This window comes from Schistocerca americana, chromosome 8 (genome assembly GCF_021461395.2).
Source record: "Schistocerca americana isolate TAMUIC-IGC-003095 chromosome 8, iqSchAmer2.1, whole genome shotgun sequence".
Lineage (NCBI taxonomy): Eukaryota > Metazoa > Arthropoda > Insecta > Orthoptera > Acrididae > Schistocerca > Schistocerca americana.
The window spans coordinates 46,700,099-46,719,462 of record NC_060126.1 but is presented as its reverse complement, the minus strand read 5'-3'; the positions used below and the strand labels follow the sequence as shown (position 1 = coordinate 46,719,462).

General features: G+C 40.8%; 1 protein-coding gene across 2 annotated transcripts in view; it reads right to left on the bottom strand.

The window, feature by feature from the left end:
- LOC124625773 (protein transport protein Sec24A) overlaps window positions 1–19,364 on the bottom strand; it is a 144,467-nt gene that overhangs the window by 106,185 nt on the left and 18,918 nt on the right. For both annotated transcript variants that reach the window (XM_047149213.1, XM_047149214.1), the window contains exon 4: window positions 3,284–3,542. In XM_047149213.1, the coding sequence (XP_047005169.1) occupies window positions 3,284–3,542 (259 nt within the window). The remainder of the gene's footprint in view (window positions 1–3,283; window positions 3,543–19,364) is intronic.

Sequence of the window (19,364 nt, the reverse complement as noted above, 5' to 3'; positions counted from 1 at the left end):
TGAGTCCTTACACATCATCATAAAGGAAATAGGACATCAGAGAATACTTCAAGAATATAGGAATTTTGTAAACCACACTAAAATGCATAATTCAGCTTAAAGGACACATTCTTATGTCCAGATTTACAATGAAGTAGGCCACAACCTGACACTGAGCTTTTTATTGTGCTTTTCGGGATGCAAATTTTCTTGGAGTACCAGTACTGTGTTGTCTCATGTTTGATTCTTTATTATCACAAAATGTCATACGTGCCAGAAGATGAAAATGTGCACTTTAAATTCAGTGAACACTTGAAACTAGCCAATAGTGTGGAATGAAACATTTTGTTTCTTATAAATTGACTGCATGTGTGGCAAAGATTAATAAAACCCACAATTATGTAGAAAATCGACAAAAATAACTTCGTTGTTGTGCAAGGCGATTAATGCTTGACTGTCAAAAACATAGAAATAAAATAAAATCAGAAAATTGAAACTAGTGACACATTTTAGCCTTCTGTAATTATGTGACTATATTTTAATTCCCTTGATAGCTTCCAGCCACAGAAATCCATTTTGCTTTCATTTGTCGTATGAAATGTAAATGAAGAGAAAGCATCAAAATCACTAAATGTAAACACTGGTCACTATCCCCCTCCCCAATACAACCCAGACTGCTCTGTACATGCACGAATCTGGCAGCTTAGGCGCACCAGAAAAATTGTTCTGCGTCCCATAACTTCCCCGTGTCATGCTGCAGCCACTCTTCAAGTAGCCAGAAGCAGAAGGTACTGCTCATACACAACTCAACTGTACATGCGCATGAGCCCGCTGGCTCAAACCGAACTTAATGTAAACAGTTATGATGTCAGGCTCATTGGAAGTATTTTGCTGTTATCAAGTATTCCACTGTCTTCATCCCAAGGCCTTTGACACATTTTGCTTTTGACAGGCACTTGTGTGTGCACTGTGTTTTGTTGTTGTAAATGGCGCATTACCTTTTGCAACTTAAGTTTTATTATTGTAAGTTTTATTTTGGTTTTATTCTCTCGTTTACATTTTATTGCTGCAGTACTATTCTCCAGTAGTGGGTACAGTAAAATTCTTTGTTAGACTATCAGTTCTTACCAGTCAAAATTACAAAAATTTAACTCAAGATTAAAACAATGAAAAATTCCTGGATTTTTCGCGGTTTTTTCCTGGACAAAAAAAATTGTCTTCTGTTTAAGTGGTCAAATTGTGTTGCAACACAAGTAACATTACCTTTGTAGAATATGAATGGCTTAATATTCTTCAGGGCTTATCCATTCTCCAAATGTTACATCTTGGTAGCTAATAAGCAGAGCCATCCCTTTTCTCTCAAATGTTATTTAAATGAGCAATAAAGGAAACCCACCATCGAATATATGTCATATGAGAGGACAGAATGATGTTTTACTAAACATATGATATCTTTAGCAGTAAACAAGCACATAAAAAAAGGACATGCAAACTTTTTAAGCAGCCAGGCTACAATATTGGGAGACAACACACACACATAAACACAGAGAGAGAGAGAGAGAGAGAGAGAGAGAGAGAGAGAGAGAGAGAGAGAGAGAGAGAGAGAGAGGGGGGGGGGGGGAGGGCTAGAGTTCACACACCACTAAAGGGCACTGGACAAAAGACTAAGGGATCTTGCTCCTATTTTGATATTGTACGCTCTCTTAAATGTGCTAGTGAATCCAACAGAGCTTTACAATTGCTAAGTACACTGAAGTAACAGAAATTGGTATAGACAAGCATATTCAAAAACAGAGATATGCAAACAGGTAGAATACAGTGCTGTGGTCGGCAACACCTATAAGACAACAAGTGTCTGGCGCAGTTGTTGGATCAGTTACTGCTGCTACAACGGCAGGTTATCAAGATTTGAGCGAGTTTGAATGTGGTGTTATAGTCAGCGCATGAGCAATGGGACACAGCATCACCAAGGTAGTGATGAAGTGAGGATTTTCCCATATGGCTATTTCACGAGTGTACCGTGAATATCAGGCATCTGGGAAAACAGCAAATCTCCAACATCGTTGCAGCCAGGAAATGATCCTGCAAGAATGGGACCAACGACGACTGAAGAGAATTGTTCAACATGACAGGAGTGCAACCCATCGGCAAATTGCTGCAGATTTCAATGCTGGGTTATCAGCAAGTGTCAGCGTATGAACCATTCAATAAAACATCACCAATATGGGCTTTTGGAGCTGGTAGCCCACTCGTGTACCCTTGATGACTGCACAACACGCAGCTTTATGCCTTGTCTCTCAAAGCTTTTCAACTTGTCTGGGCCCATCAACACTGACACTGGACTGTTGATTACTGGAAACATGTTGCCTGGTTGGACAAGTCTCATTTCAAATTGTATCAAGCCGATGGATGTGTATGGGTATGGAGACAACCTCATGAAGCCATGAACCATGCTTGTCAGCAGGGCACTGTGCAAGCTAGTGGATGCTCTGTAACGGTGTGGGGCGTGTGCAATTGGAGTGATATGGGACCCCTGATGTGTCTAGCTATGCCTCTGACAGGTAACACTTATGTAAGCATCCTGTCTGATCACCTGCATCCATTCATGTCCATTGTGCATTGCGACAGATTTGGGCAATTCCAGTACAGAGTGGCTCCAGGGGCACACTTCTGAATTTACATATTTCCGCTGGTCACCAATCTCCCCAGACATGAACATTATTGAGCATATCTGGGATGCCTTGCAACAAGGTGTTCAGAAGAGATCTCCACCCCCTTGTACTCTTACAAAATTATGGCCAGCTCTGCAGGATTTATTGTTTCAATTACCTCCAGCACTACTTCAGACATCACTAGAGTCCATGCCATGGCGTGCCGTGGCACTTCTGCAAGCTTGCAGCAGCACTACACGATATTAGGCGAGTGTACCAGTTTCTTTGGCTCTTCGGTGTATATTTATATGGGAACTGGATACATGTCCTAATCTCCTTCTCCCTCCTTTCTGTCCAAGAAAATGAAACTGTACATTTTTGCAGCACAGCATAGTGCAGAATTATCTTTCTCAGAATCAGTTAAAAAATATATGCAACCTACATCTGTCTGAATGTTTATTAGAGTGTCGTGTAAAAATTTGAAGTAAATCAGTCAACAACTTTGAGATTTTTGGTAACAATGTTAAAAAACAACTTGCACTATAGTAGCATATCTTATTGCGAAAATTAGGATAACTGGATTAAGTACATCTGGGAAAGTAATGACTATGTGGAACACAATAGAAATAGTTTGCTTATTGCTTATAACAAACCTCTGTTCTGGCTGCACTTGCTGGCCAGATGAAGCACCTGCTGAGAGATGTGGATGGCTGCTACCGTGTGGTGCTATTCTCAGTGGTGACCCCGATCCAGTCTGCAAAGGGGTGTACGGGTTAGAAGGCAATACAGGCACTCTTCCAGGTTGCCGCCCAGTGTTATCGAGGGACGCGAGGTTTGGAGTAGAAGACGATAGGGTAGATGCACTTGACGGTGCCGGCGAAGGATCCCTTGACGATTGTGAAGACAGACTACCTACAACAAAACAGTACAAATATAACAATTTTCTGTTAATCTAAAATCAAAGTGCACTATCTGAGCAGCGAGGTTAGACAAAGAATATTCTTATGCTCTTTCTCCGGTATCAAATACAAAATTATGAAACAGTGCTTGGTTTTCACATTTCCACTGTCCATCTTTAACAGATCCCAAAGAATCTCCTCATTGCACTTCTTTAAAAAATGTTAAGATGCTTTCTATCCAACTCTACAGAAGCTGTAGATCAGAACTGAGTACTGCAGGTGGTTATGTAGATATTAATTTTCCCCCTTTTGTCAAGACTTTCGATCTCAGTGAGTTATGGAGTGTACCTGTACCATCTCCTTGCAGCTGAACTCTAACTGCATGTCTGTGGGAGATACTGTGCTTCAGAATACTTGTATCTGAATTTCAGCATTGTCTTGCTCCATCCTTGATGGTGGCATGTTTTATGTCATATTTTCACCAGTTCTACATCTAGACATGTATTCTGCAAAACACTAATGTGTATAGCAAAGGGTACTTAGTATTATATCACACTTTAGGGTTTCTTCCATGCTTCAATGGCTCTTTGTGCATTGTAGTTACTCTACCTAGTCTTGCCATCCATATGGTGGCAATACAAAAGTGGCTGAAGTATATCTTCATATGCCTCACTTAATATTGGTTCTCTAAACTTTGTAAATAGGTTTTTGCAAAATAATTGTCACTTATCTTTAAGCATCAGCCAATTCAGGTTTCTCAACATTTCCATAACACTCTCCTGTGGGCCAAACTGACTGTCACCATTTGTGTGCCTGTTAGTCCTATTCGGAATGGGTCCCCCACATCTGACCAATACTTTAACATTGGACGCATGCATTTTGTAAGCAATTTCCTTTGTAGACTAATCACATTTCCCCCAAATACTGCCAACAAATCATCTGCACCCATTCTGCCTACAACTAAGCATATGCGGTAATCCCATTTCGTATCCCTACAAACCATTCTATTCGAGTTGACCAGTTCCAAGCGTGACACAGTGAAACTTTTAGCCATATGATACAATTTTATAGCATTTTGTGAAGCTCAATTTTAAATTGCATACATTTAAAGCAACTTACCAATCTTAATACCACTTTGAAATCTTAAAGATATTTGTGAATATTTTCTTTAGTACAGATAACTGCATTAACTGCAAAAAGTCTGTGGTTAGTAGTAATATTATCTACCACAAAACAAACAGCACCCAGTGCCCTCTGGGCATAAATACTGGACAAGATCCCCCAACATGGCAGTCTGAGGTAGCACCTGAAGAAGGCAACAAGTTACGTGGCCAAAATATTGTGCCAGAGCGACACAAACATCCGGCAGTAGACCCGTTTATTCCACATGTCAAGATCTCGCCGGGAAAGCCTGAAGAGTTACAAACAGAAAGCAGCTCAACACACTTCCCTCTGGCACACCTGAAGCTACTTCTACTTCTTTTGATGACTCTACATCTGTGATTACATGCTATGTCTTCCCTACCACAAAATCCTCAAGGCTCTGTAAGCTCCTCTTTATACAGGACGGTTGTGGGACTTAGTATATTCAATATAAAATGTCAAATCAAAATTATCTTCAGGTGTCTATATTTCCAATTTTATTTTATTTGTGTAACCTGTTTTAGCATTTCACTGTGCCATCTTCAGGTCCCGTGTACGAAAAATTGGGCCTCAGGCATGATCAAAATAGGGGCCAGCATTCAGTAACGGGTATCCGTAGACTTCTTTTTAACAACACAATCTCATCATCCGTCAACTGCACACTGGAATCAATATAGTGAACACATTGTTAAAAAGACCTCTAAAGATATCACTTACTGAATGCTGACCCTTATTGCAATTTCACATGAGGTTCGATTTTTCCTACAAATCAGTTGAGGGGTCATAAGCTGATGCAGTGAAACAATAAAGTTGGTCACAAAAATAAAGTAAAAGTGGAAATATAGACTGCTGAATGCATCTTTCATTTGACATTTTATAAAATCCTCAATCTCATCACAAATTTTGTTTCACACCCTAAATTTTTTTTTGTGGTTTTAGAGCGCACAACTACAATGGTCATTAGCGCCCAGACTAAGTTAGGAATGCACCGCGAGGCACAAGGTTAAAACAGCAACTAAAAGGGACAACACTATAAAAGACATTAGCAGGCATACGATTAAAAAAAAAAAAGCATGATCAAATGTCCTTAGACACGGTTGTCAAGTGGATAAAACGAAGAACGCGAGCAGCTGCTCCTGGGTCATCTGCTAAAATGGCATCCAGAGTACACAGCAGGCCAAGATCAAAGCGCAGTGTATTAAAATTCGGACAGGACGTTAAAATGTGGCGTACCAACAGTAATTGCCCACATCGGCTGAACGGCACCGGCGCAGCCGTCAGCAGATGGCGATGGCTGAACCGGCAGTGTCCAATTCGTAACCTGGCCAAAACGACCTCCTCCTAGCGAGAAGGGTGTGAAGAGGTCGTCCAAGCCGTGGGGAGAGGTTTCAAGGCCCGAAGCTTGTTTCCAGTAAGTGTAGACCAATCGGCATGCCACAGTGATAAAATGCGCTGACAAATGAGCCTGCTACAATCTGGAGAAGGGACACAACAAGAAGCTGTCCGAGGCTGGAGGACTGCAGCCTTGGCCGCGGCATCTGCAGCTTTGTTCCCAGGGATACCGACATGGCCAGGAACCCACATAAAGATAACCGGAGAACTGTCGTCCGCCAGCTGCTGAAGAGAGCGTTGGATCCGGTGCACAAAAGGGTGAACCGGATACGGATCACTGAGGCTCTGGATGGCACTCAGGGAATCAGAGCAGATGACATAAGCAGAATGTCAGTGGCGGCAGATGTAAAGAACAGCCTGGTAGAGGGCAAATAGCTCAGCTGTGAAGACCGAACAATGGCCATGGAGCCAGTATTTGAAACTGTGTGCCCCGACAATAAAAGAACACTCGACACTGTCATTGGTCTTAGAGCCATCTGTATAAATGAAGATCATATTAATGAACTTCGAACGAAGTTCGACAAAACGGGAGTGGTATACCGAAACTGGGGTAACCTCCTTTGGGAGCGAGCTGAGGTCAAGGTGAACGCAAACCTGAGCCTGGAGCCAATGTGGCGTGTGGCTCTCGCCCACTGAAAGGTTGCAGTGAGTGAAAAATCAAGGTGCTGAAGGAGTCGACGAAAGTGAACTCCAGGGGGTAGCAGGGCAGAGACATACAACCCGTATTGACGGTCGAGAGAGTCGTCAAAAAAGGAACGATAAGACGGGTGGTCAGGCATTGACAATAGCTGACAGGCATACCGCCAAAGCAGTACATCGCGCCGGTAGGTTAGTGGCAATTCACTGGCTTCAGCATGAAGACTCAACGGGACTAGTATAGAACGTTCCGATCGGAAGATGTAAACCCCGATGTTGTATAGAGTTGAGGCGGCACAAGATGGACGGCCGTGCAGAGGAGTATACGAAGCTCCCATAATCCAGCTTTGAGCAGACGATCGACCAATATAGGCAAAGTAGGACGGTTTGATCCGCTCCCCATGACATACCGCTGAGAACACGGAGGACATTTAGAGAACGGGTACAACGGGCAGCCAAATATGACACACGTGGAGACCAGCTAAGTTTCCTGTCAAATGTAAGACCCAAAAATTTTGTTGTCTCCACGAATGGGAGAGCAACGGGACCGAGTCGTAAGGACGGTGGGAGAAACTCTTTGTAGCGCCAGAAGTTAATATAGACCGTCTACTCGGCAGAAAAACGGAAGCCATTGGCGACACTCCAGGAGTAAAGACGGTCAAGACAACACTGAAGACAGCGCTCCAGGAAACACGTACATTGCGCGCTAAAATAGATGGTAAAATCGTCCACGAAAAGGGAGCATGATACATCAGCTGGGAGGCAATCCATTATTGGATTGATCGCTATGGCGAAGAGAGCGACGCTCAAAACAGCCCTGTGGCACCCCATTCTCCTGGCGAAAGGTGTCCGACAGGACAGAACCCACACGTACCCTGAACTGTCGATCCATTAAAAACGAACAAATAAAAAGAGGAAGGCAACCGCGAAGACCCCATGTATGCATGGTGCGGAGAATGCCCGCCCTTCAACAGGTGTCGTAAACCTTCTACAAATCAAAGAACACAGCCACGGTCGGGTGCTTCCGCAAGACGTTATTCATAATGAAGGTCGACAAGGTAACCAGATGGTCAACAGCAGAGCAGCGCCTACGAAATCCACATTGTACATTGGTAAGTAGGTGTCGAGATTCGAGCGGCCAAACCAAACGAGAGTTAACCATTCGCTCCACCACCTTACAGACACAGCTGGTAAGGGAGATGGGTCGATAACTGGAAGGCAAATGCTTGTCCTTCCCCGGCTTAGAAACCGGGACAACAATAGACTCGTGCCAGCATGTGGGAACATGACCCTCAATCCAGATGGGATTATAAGTACGAAGAAGAAAACTTTTACCCGCAGGAGAAAGGTTCTTCAGCATCTGAATATGAATAGAATCAGGCCCCGGAGCAGAGGAACGTGACCGGGCAAGTGCATTTTCGAGTTCCCACATGGTGAATGGGGCATTATAACTTTCACGAGTCGAGGAGCGGAAGTTAGGTAGCCTTGCCTCCTCTGCCTGTTTTCAGGGGAGGAAGGCAGGGTGGTAATGAGCAGAGCTCGAAACCTCTGCAAAAAAAGCGGCCGAAGGCATTGGAGACATCCTCAGGGGCCACAAGGATGTCATTCACGACCGTCAAGCCAGAAACTGGTGAGTGGACCTTAGTCCCAGATAGCCGGCGCAGGCTACCCCAGACAACAGAAGGAGGAGTAAAACTGTTGAAGGTGCTTGTGAAAGCAGCCCAGCTGGCTTTCTTGTTTTCTTTAATAACACGTTGACACTGCGCACGTAATCGTTTATAATTGATACAATTTGCCATCGTAGGGTGGCATTTAAAGGTGCGTAAAGCACGTTGACGAGCACGTAAAGTGTCTCTACATGCTGTGGTTCCCCAGGGGACCGGTACGCGACGTGGAGAAGAAGTAGATGGAATATTCAGCAGCAGTGAGAATGACTTCCGTGAGGTGTGCGACCTGGCTATCGCAGCTTGCGAAGGTTTGATCCCGAAAGGTCGCCCTGGAAGAGAAGAGCCCCCAGTCTGCTTTAGAGATGTTCCAACTAGTTGAGCACGGAGAGGGGGTATGACTTTTGGTAGGTTTTATATATGACTAGACAGATGTGCACTTGTGTAACTCTGTAGTCCCAAAAAATTTGCATTTCTTTTTGGTATGTTTTGTATATGTAACCAGGCAGATGTGCATTTGATATGACTGGAAAAATCTGCGCCCATACGCAAGGTGCGTTTTATTGGCATTTTTATATATGACCAGATGGGTACAAACTGTGTAAGCCTGTAATGTTCTTAAAATTTTGTATATACTCTTGGTAGATTTTATATATCACCAGACTGATGTGCAGTGTATAACCCTGCAGATCCCATAAAATATCTGTGTATGATCGCATCTTATTACGTATAGGACCAGATAGATTTACATTTTTGTAATTCCGCACTTCTCATGAAATTTGCATTTGCTTCTCGATAGGTCGTGTATGTGAGCAGGCAGATGTGCAATTGTGTAGGTCTGCTGCTTTCGTAAGTTTTGTATATGTTTATGTGATACAGTAATATCTAGAATTATGTACAAGCCCTAATGATGTAGTGTTACCACACACGCAGAGCCTGTTATGACGCAAGCTGGGACATTCATTGGCGCCTCTTCTGCTAGCACCATCTCGCGACACAGCCTGTGGTGTAAAAACAGAGCCGGAGTTGTGGTAGTACCTAGCGTACGCTTCTCTGTGATGGAGACACTTAACATTTATGTCATCTCTCTTGGACGCCTATGTGCTACGTACGACAATTTTGTAAGGCCTGCGTGTTATAGGCAACTATTAATATCACCACTTTATGTTGTAAACTGTATATGTCCTAAGGTATGTAAATAAATTTATATGTATACATGTCATATAAGTGGAATCCAAGCCCACTTTTATAGTGTTTTCTGTCCTCCCTAGATACAATGATGGCGGCTTTAGTTTCATCGCAACCGGTAATCATGGAATAATAAGAATTCCTGCATCAACATACTGTGATGACTTCAGAAAACTCACTGCCGACAGAAGTGTATTCAGTAGTCCACTGATAATGTGCTGAAGTGAGTATCGAATATTAAAGAGAACATCCTATAGGTTATTTCTGTGTCTGATTTATTAACATATTCTCATCAAAACACAAGAAACAAAGGTGGTGCGTAACTTTTCACTGAACCCTCATATATCACTAAACTTTGCAGTAGTATGAGAATTAAACTGGGGCAGTACCTAAGTACCTTCCTTTGCAAAGGAACATATCAAAACAGACTTAGCTATTTCTGGCTTTGCTTTTCTCCTCTTAGTTTCAGTTCCTCTGTCATCCCCAAATGTCGAGACACTAACTTTGGGGCCAGTAACTGCTCTTGCATCTCACAGGATTCCTTTGGGTTTTGTGCCAGGTATCTCAATAATATTCTTGTGCCAGGTATCTCAATAATATTCTGCTAGTGTAGTCTTTGATAGCTTCACATATTCCCCTCTTGACAGCCAAACCCATTCCCTTCAGCATCTTCCTGTGTACAGCCCTACGTTTAGTTTTACATAAAGTACTATCTGTTTATTCAAAGTGACTGTGTACAATGAATGGTCCCTCCCATCATAAACTGCTCTACTACATACATGTCTACCCTGTGCTTGGTCAACTATTAGTTCTACTTGTGCCATGGTTCCTCTACGTCACCCTGCATTTGAACTGTATGATAGAATGAAAAATAAAGAAAGCACCAATACCAGTAAAATTTAATACTGTTGAATTAGAAAAGTAGTGGTGAACAGACTGCAGTGAACTGAGTATCCTAACACATTTTCCAGCACTTTCACACTCATTCCATTTGCAGACTTGACTTTTTAAGTAGTAACAAACAAGTGTTGGTGACTAACTTTCTAAATTAAAAGATTTTAAACTAAAATCTATGAAAGAAACAAAACCATACATACTCTATACTAAAAAGATAACCTAAAAGAATAAATTCCAAAATTATGGAAGTAGTGACTTTTGACCAGCTATACTACCTTATACACAATTACTGAAGCAACAGTTGTTGTGTGCAGTTACTTAAAACATTAGTTCATGGAAGTCATACTTCACGATTCATGTAAATGATTTAAACACAATCTTATCTGTCATGTCTGTGGTAACAATACTTCACTGACTGCTTCTAATGGTGGTGGTGGTGGTGGTGGTGGTTGTGGTGGTGGTTAGTGTTTAATGTCCCGTCGACAACGAGATCATTAGAGACGGAGTGCAAGCTCGGGTTAGGGAAGGATTGGGAAGGAAATCGGCCGTGCCCTTTCAAAGGAACCATCCCGGCATTTGCCTGAAACGATTTAGGGAAATCACGGAAAACCTAAATCAGGATGGCTGGAGACGGGATTGAACCGTCGTCCTCCCGAATGCGAGTCCAGTGTGCTAACCACTGCGCCACCTCGCTCGGTCTGCTTCTAATGTCACTGCCACTAACAATAAACAAAATGCAATAAGAGACAGAATGATTTGAAAGTGCAGTAGTGGATGCACATTTGTTGGCAGAATACACACTGAACCGACAAATATGGAAGGAAGCAATACTGTACCAGATGAAAGGAACAAAATATTTCCAAATGTAGACTCTCAATGTGTCAGCCAAACACAAAGCCAATATGAAGTCAGATCATTCTTTGATGGAAAAAGCAAAGATGAAGATAAAAATTTCGAATCATAATAATTACTGCTGTTGCCTTCGGTCTGAAAATTGATCTGATGGACCTCACCACACTACTCTATCCCACGCGAGCCTCTTCATCTCTGCGCAACAACTGCAACGCACGTCCATTTGAACCTGCTTACTATATTCATCCCATGGTCTCTCTCTCTACAATTTATACCCAACACACTTCCCTCCGCTACCAAATTGATGATTCCTTTGTGCCTTGGCAAAGGTTCTATGAAATAATCCCTTCTTTTAGTCAAGCTGTGTCATAATTTTCTTTTCTACCCAACTAGATTCAAATAAATTCTTATTAGTTCGATAACAATGGAAGATCAAAGCAAACAATGGAAACTCAGGCACAAATATCAACAATGTAGGAAAAGAGAGATTGTTACTTACACGTCAAGCTACAGGTAGGCATGATAAAAGACACACTCATATAGCTTTCGCCCACAACCTTCATCAGGAGAGGGGGGGGGGGGGGGGGGGGGGGGAGAGAGAGAGAGAGAGAGAGAGAGAGAGAATCTTCTTTATGGTAAGTAACAATCTGTCCTTTCCTGCATTGTTATGAAAAGGATAGACTGCTACTCACCGTACAGCAGGGATATTGAGTCACACATATGCGCAAGAAAAAGACTACTAAACATGCAAATTTTTGGCGACAAACACACACACACACACACACACACACACACACACACACACGACGACACGAGTGGTCATGTATAAAATTAGTGATAATGCTCACCAATAAAATCATTTCATGTACAACGAAAAACATTTATCACATTTATCAACAACGCTTCAATAATTCAGTTTGCCTTTATAACCAACAATGAGAACAAAGAGGGAGACTGAAAACAATATAATGCCAATGAATGACTAAATAAATGTCAAATTAGCCTAGTTAACTTTCAAGTGGGCACGTCGTTTTTTTTGTAACACAAGCAAGCACGGACTGTACTTTGTACACACGTAAAGAGTAGCTTCTGTATGTTACCAAGATAAATATTTATGAGCTAAATCACAGTTCAAATCCTAGTTTAATTAAACAGCAATAAAATAAACTTAAATTGTATCACTCAGGTTCCTGAGAATCTCAAGTCTGAGGAGGAAGAGGATGTCAAGAAGCTACAGGAAAATTAACAGGACAGGGGTGGAGGAAATGATGATTTATATGGGATAATATTATTAACAAACACTGAAATGTTAAGTATTTTAAAACCAGTGATTTACAAAACACAATAAAATTAAATTTCAGTGCTACATTAGAAATACAGAATTCCCTAAGGTTTTACGAAATTCTCTGATTTTTCATGATAAAATATAAATCCACAAGAATTTCAAGTTTTCCAGATGGGTCGCCACCCTGCTAATTATTTTGAAGGCATCTCATTGTGGGATTGTGCTGCTAGCTCAGAATCTGGAGCATTTTCTTGCACGAATCTTAATTTTTTTCTCTCTTGACTCATTGTTTATTTATACACTGAGGTGCCAAATAAACTGGTACAAGCCTGCATATTCAAATACAGAGATACATAAACAGGCAGAATACTGCACTGCGATTGGCAGTGCCCATATAAAACAAAATTATTTGGCGCAGTTATTAGATTGGTTACTGCAGCTAAAATGACAGATTATCAAGATTTAAGCGAGTTTGAACGTGGTGTTATAGTCTGTGCACAAGCAATGAGACACAGTCTCTCTGAGGTAGTGATGAAATGGGGATTTTCCCTTATGACCATTTCACAAGTGTACCGTGAATATCCGGAATCCGGTACTCATGTACGCTTGATGACTGCACGACACAAAGCTTTATGCCTCGCCTGGGCCTGTCAACACCTAATTTCCCAAACATGAACATTATTGAGCATATCTGGGACATCTTGCAAATGTGCTGTTCAGAAGAGATCTCCATCTTGCATGATTCATCGTTTGAATTCCCTCTGGCACTACTTTAGGCATTAGTCAAGTCCATGCCATGTCACAACTCAACACTTCTGCATGATCGCGGGGGCCCTATGTGATATTAGGCACGTGTATCAGTTTCTTTGGCTCTTCAATGTACCACTGCTGTATGACAACACCACTTATCACTGTGTTAGCCGTTCGACCGACAACATATTTTAAAATGAAGCAATTGTCTCTTCCATATTTAGTCAAATACTATAGGCTATTACATAACACTACGGTACACTACTCAAGTTATTGACTGAAGTCAAAAATCACACACACACACACACACACACACACACACACACACACACACACACACACACACAAAACCATATTCAAATAGTTTTCTGGCTCTTCCTCTTTATCTAGCCAAAAGTACACACATTGATAGAAATAATAACGCAGAATAATAGTTACAATGTGGACGAGCCTTTCATTTTTTATAGTTTATGTACAATATATGTGCATCATATGGAACAAAATAGTCTTGAGATTTGTTCATTATCTAATTTATGGTTTCTAGACTTACCTTGCAGTTATAGTTTTTATCATAAAAAGTGTGTTAAATATGGTAAAGTGCAATTAAATACAGCAGAAACAAATTTTAAGCTACACTAAAGGTCACTCAACTACAATAGCCTTTATTTGGCATTCATTTTCATTGATTCCCCAACTCCTAACTAAATTATTACTTTTCAACCAAACAAAGACCTCAGGCTATGCTACAGAACTGTGTCACCACAAACAACATTTCATGTGGGTGGAAGAAGGGGGGAGGTGGTTGTCCAGTATCACACCCTAACCTAAATATTTACAGATTCAAAACACGAAAGGGTCAATCCATGACAGTTCTCCCAATAATTCTAGAATTTGTACCCCGCACTCTCCGATTTTCATGAAACTTTGTGTATTTGTTTATACCTATAACATAAGAACATCTGCATTTTTTTGTCTCAGACTAAAACTTTTTTATACTGAATTTTCTACATAACAATGTCCTGATGATTTGGTCCTGTGAGAATGTCCATGCAATGTAGTACTTATCTATGTTGTTGTTGTCTTCAGTCCTGAGACTGGTTTGATGCAGCTCTCCATGCTACTCTATCCTGCGCAAGCTTCTTCATCTCCCAGTACTTACTGCAATATACATCCTTCTGAATCTGCTTAGTGTATTCATCTCTTGGTCTCCCTCTACGATTTTTACCCTCCACCCTGCCCTGCAATGCTAAATTTGTGATCCCTTGATGCCTCAGAAGATGTCCTACCAACCAGTCCCTTCTTCTTGTCAAGCTGTGCCACAAACTCCTCTTCTCCCCAATTCTATTCAATACCTCCTCATTAGTTATGTGATCTACCCCTGTAGCACCACATTTTGAAAGCTTCTATTCTCTTCTTGTCCAAACTATTTATCGTCCATGTTTCACTTCCATACATGGCTACACTCCATACAAATACTTTCAGAAAAGACTTCCTAACACTTAAATCTATACTTGATGTTAACAAATTTCTCTTCTTCAGAAACACTTTCCTTGCCATTGCCAGTCTTCATTTTATATCCTCTCTACTTTGACCATCATCAGTTATTTTGCTCCCCAAATAGCAAAACTCCTTTACTACTTTAAGTGTCTGATTTCCTAATTTAATTCCCTCCGAATCACCCAACTTAATTCGACTACATTCCATTATCCTCGTTTTGCTTTTGTTGATGTTCATCTTATATCCTCCTTTCATGACACTGTCCATTCTGTTCAGCTGCTCTTCCAAGTCCTTTGCTGTCTCTGACAGAATTACAATGTCATTGGCAAACCTCAAAGTTTTTATTTCTTCTCCATGTATTTTAATACCTACTCAGAATTTTTCTTTTGTTTCCTTTACTGCTTGCTCAATATACAGATTGAATAACATCAGGGACAGGTTACAACCCCGTCTCACTCCCTTCCCAACCACTGCTTCCCTTTCATGCCCCTCGACTCTTGTAACTGCCATCTGGTTTCTGTATAAATTGTAAATAGCCTTTCGCTCCCTGTATTTTACCCCTGCCTCCTTTAGAATTTGAAAGAGAGTATTCCAGTCAACATTGTCAAAAGCTTTCTTTAAGTCTACAAATGCTAGAAATGTAGGTTTGCCTTTCCTTAATCTATTTTCTAAGATAAGTCGTAGGGTCACTATTGCCTCAAGTGTTCCAACATTTCTGCAGAATCCAAACTGATCCTCGCCGAGGTCGGCTTCTACCAGTTTTTCCATTCGTCTGTAAAGAATTCGCGTTAGTATTTTGCAGCTGTGACTTATTAAACTGATAGTTCGGTAATTTTGACATCTGTCAACACCTGCTTTCTTTGGGAATGGAATTATTATATTCTTCTTGAAGTCTGTGGGTATTTCGCCTGCCTCATACATCTTGCTCACCAGATGGTAGAGTTTTGTCAGGACTGGCTCTCTCAAGGCCGTCAGTAGTTCCAATGGAATGTTGTCTACTCCCGGGGCCTTGTTTCAACTCATGTCTTTCAGTGCTCCGTCAAACTCTTCACGCAGTATCGTATCTCCCATTTCATCTTCATCTACATTCTCTTCCATTTCCACTTATCTATAGAAGTACTCATAACTTATATGTATATGAAGCTTTCGATTTGGATTCTTTCTTTTTCAGAAGTTAAGAGAGGCTGCATTTATTTCAGCTGTAAAGTTACAAAGAAAATTATAAAAAAATGTTAATATCAGTCACTTTCTTATATCTGGAAAAATTACAAGGACACAGGAAAAACATGTTTATCCAACCTGCTTGGAATCTAGTATTGGCGTTAATATTTCATAAGTTTGTAAGCTTTCTAATAAAATAAAAATATTAATGGGTGTTCTGTGAATGAACAAATAAATCTGAAATCAAAAAATTTGACTGTGACAAAAAACTAGTCATTACAACTAAGTTCAGCCAGGTCTGACAACCAATGACTCAGATGCAGGGGTCTCAAATTAGCAACTTAAATATCAATTATTACAGGCAGACTAATTGTTCTTAAGTGTGAAGAATTTATTTCATTATATTAACTAAGTGATTCTTGATGCATATAATCTATCGCATTTATCTATGCAGCTAACCACAGCTCACAGTGATAAAGTGTTCTATGTGTTTGCAGTAGCTTGCTTGAAACCTGCACATAAATGAAAACACTGCCACAATCACTGTCATATATTGTTGAACATCACTGACATGCAACAATCAGTCCATTTGGCCCCTGCTGTTTCATCTTCCTTTGCGGCGGGTCATATTTGTTCATTGTGCAGTAATGTAGTGCATTTTTAACTGATGCAGTGCTCAGTTACTTACAACGGAAAATATGAATTTGAGTAATGCAGGAAAATTAATTACAATACCATGTAATTTGACAACCTACACCTCGGTAAAAAAGTCTTCAAACAGCGCAGACCAAGAATATTTGGCAGAGTTATGGTCCAATATAAACTTTCCAGATGATCAAGGAAGAACTATATGTGGACATGACAGCTACTATTACTTAAAGGTTTTTGAAACCCAGCAAATAATTTGTTCTCATCATTTCCAAATATACAGACAGACAGTTAAAAAGTCCTTGAGGTAAATAAGTTTGCCTTTGTCTAAATCATTAAATGCTAAGAGAATCGATGTCAAACCAAGCAAAAATCTGTACAACATGTTTCAGTATTTGTGAACAAAAAAATTAGACCAGTGATGGAAATGACAGTGATGCCAGTGACCCAGAGGTGACAACTCAAGAGTCAGTGTTAGAAAGTGAAAGTATCAATGATGCAAATAAAACTTGGGATGATTTGGGGTGCTTTCCCAACTTCATTCCATTCCAAATTCACCCCAATGCCCCATATTGCAAACTGAAACTACAAAAAGTGAAGCACATTTTAAAGAAAAGGTGTAACAGGCATTGTATTGCAGTACAGAAATTCTTGACAGGTAGAGGAAAAAATGGATGATGAAATTGTTAAGAAAAACAAAGAATTTGATGCCACGGCATTGTTAATGAAAGAATGAGCTGCTGGCGTAGGGAGATCTGGAAAACTCAAGTTTTATCTTTAGCTCCTTCCTCTTGATCAAAAGGGAAAAATGTCAGAATTCCTTGTTACAAAGTATGTAGTTCGACAGGCAAGGAAACTGAAAACAGAATAGGTATTTTACCAATTCCTTAGCCAAAAAGCGGTAAAATGATCACTGATGAAGTTGCAAAATTTGTCACTGATTTTAGCAAAATGATTAATGTACTCAAACATAACCAGGAACAAAAAACAAAGTTAGCATTCAGAAGAATGTCTATATATAACAAAGATTTATCCACTGCAGCCGAAAGGAGCTATATTATTGTTTTAAATGCGAGAACCCAAACATTAACATTGTTTTTTTCTAAATTTTGTTCTCTAAGACCAGAGTAGTGTATTTGAGCTGGTACAGCAGGCACTCATTCAGTGTGTGTCTGTGGTGTCCACCAAAATGTAAAACTTCTTTTTTCGAAGAAGAACACATTCAAGAAACTACAGGGCAACAAGTGTTGAATTACATGGGGGGGGGGGACATAAATTAGTTACCGACTCAAGCATGGACACACTTTGTTCAATATGTAAACGCCACTACAGATATTCAGATTTAGGTTATGAGATGTTCAATACTCCTGCCATCATTGGTGATGATGTGGTGCAGATGAATAGCGAAATTCTGCATGATCTGCTGAAGTGTCATAACCTCAATGCTGTCGATGACCTCCTGAATGGCTGTTTTCAGCTCAACAATGATTTTGGGATCATTGCTGTACACCTTGTCTTTAATACAGCCCCACAAAAGGGAGTCACATGTGTTCAAATCCGGAGAATAAGACGACCAATCAAGGCCCATGCCAGTGGCCCCTCTGTAACCCATAGCCAGAATGTACTTCCCAAAGTGCTCCTCAAGGGCATTAAACACGCTTCTGCTTTGATGGAATTGAGCTCCATCTTGCATGGACCAAATCTTGCTGAAATCAGGCACTTTGGATAATGAGGATGAAATCATCTTCAAAAATGTTCATGTACCATTCAGTAGTCACCATGCCATCAAGGAATATCGCACCAATTATTCTGTGATTGGACACTGCACACCACATAGTCATACTGAGTGTGAAGTGACTTCTCGGTTGTGAAACATGGATTCTCAGTCCCCCAAATGCGCGAATTTTGCTTATTGTCGAAACCATCCAAATGAAAGTGGGCTTCGTTGCTAATCCAACCCATACCCACATCAAAGTCCTGTCAATTCTGTGAACAATAGTGTTGGTGAAATACAACAACTGTTCTATGGCTCTGCAACTTAACAGATGACAGGTTTGAATTTTGTATGGGAAGAGATGTAGGACTTCAACGACAATTTGTCGCAGTGTCTCCCAACTGATTCCCACCAGCTGTGCAGCTTGTCTGATCAATTTCCTGGGGCTGGTTTGAAACACGGTGCATGTCCTCTCAATGTTTTCAGACTTTTCACCCTTTTAGATGAAAGACATGGCCAACACTGTCATGGTGAACACTACCTGTTCTCTCAAACTTGTGGATCAAATTCTTGATTGTTAGCACACTTGGACCAGTTGCCTTCAGCTTGAACTTAGTCGCAAACTTCCTTTGAGCCACAGTAGGGCTGTTGGTGCTCGCAAAGAGGCCTTCACAAGCATTATACACTAAGGCACGCTGTACCATGACATTTTCATGTGTAAATGGCCAACAAAAACAAAGTGTGTGTGCATGCCAATTCCCATCATGCTCTGCGACCAATAGTGCAGTTTGAACGTCCTGATGCTAACTGTTCAGAAGTTACGGTTATTTTATTTCATATAGTTCAATAATTGTTATTTGGACTGTCAGTGTCATTCTTTTTGGTCTGAGAAGGAAGATTCTTGTTTTGTGCCTTTGGAAACACTGTATGTACTGTTGGTGCACCTGAATTAAGCACATTAGTAAGAGTGTATTATTTTAATGAAAATGATATTAAGTCAACAGAATC